This window comes from Helobdella robusta (assembly GCF_000326865.2).
Source record: "Helobdella robusta unplaced genomic scaffold HELROscaffold_17, whole genome shotgun sequence".
Lineage (NCBI taxonomy): Eukaryota > Metazoa > Annelida > Clitellata > Rhynchobdellida > Glossiphoniidae > Helobdella > Helobdella robusta.
This window is the reverse complement of record NW_008703942.1, coordinates 56,890-57,817: the sequence shown is the minus strand read 5'-3', so window position 1 is coordinate 57,817 and position 928 is coordinate 56,890. Positions and strand designations below refer to the sequence as shown.

Sequence of the window (928 nt, the reverse complement as noted above, 5' to 3'; positions counted from 1 at the left end):
CGCTGTTTCGGCGTAATGCCATCTTCAGAGCCTAAATATTGTTTAAACATATAATTTAATTAAAGTAAATGCCTAATGTAAAATGTGAAAATATAGAAAATAAAATATGTATTAAATTGTGAAATAAATTAACCTTGTTGTAAATATCATAATAACTAAAGTTTATGTAGATTATATAAATAAAATAATGTAATTTAAATAAAATGTTTAGTAAAATAATTAAAATATAGAAATTTTATAAAAGTTTTAACATGGTTGAGAAACGTTAGTGAAAACTAATTACGAATGACATGTGCGCCAGATATATAATATTGCTGTGTATGCGTTGTGAATACAACTATTGCGGTTGAATATGTGTGATACGAGTTTCCACATCAGACCTACGGATACATAGTTAAATATAAATACATATATGTACATGCAAGATACATATCTATGTATAGATCAAGTATTAGGTATCACATAATACATCCAACGACGCGATGACGGTTGTCGGATGACGCTGGGTCACAAACTGCGTGTTGATGGGTTGAAATGTATTCAACGTAGGATGATATTTATATCGTTGTGGTACACGCAGATCCTGTGGATCAACCCCAACGGCAACAGTAAGTGTGAGATCGTGATACTGAGAAAACAATTGCAAAGTGTGATCAAAGCTGTTATATTGTTTATTGAGTGAGGGTTTATGCTTGTTGATATGAAGGGCTTCTTTAATTTTAAGGCGAACTGGATCGGGTTCATAATCAAGGATCGTTGTGTTGGGATCCAATATGTTCCTCGTAAGCGGTTGATGATGTACCCGTTCCATATGGTCCTTAATGGCACCATTCTGTGTATGCATGGTGAGTCTTCTAGAGAGAGTAGTTCTCGTATGGCCGATATAACTCTCCACAACACAGTGTGGCACGGGACAAGAAAATCGGTA

The 928-nt window shown here is 34.3% G+C and overlaps 1 protein-coding gene across 1 annotated transcript; it reads right to left on the bottom strand.

Moving 5' to 3' along the window:
• Positions 1-451: 451 nt before the first annotated feature.
• On the bottom strand, positions 452-811 carry HELRODRAFT_169997 (hypothetical protein; the record flags this gene model as incomplete). The annotated part of the gene is made up of 1 exon (XM_009015834.1): positions 452-811. One exon carries the CDS (start codon positions 809-811, stop codon positions 452-454), a length of 360 nt encoding a protein of 119 aa, XP_009014082.1.
• Between the last annotated feature and the right edge of the window lie 117 nt (positions 812-928).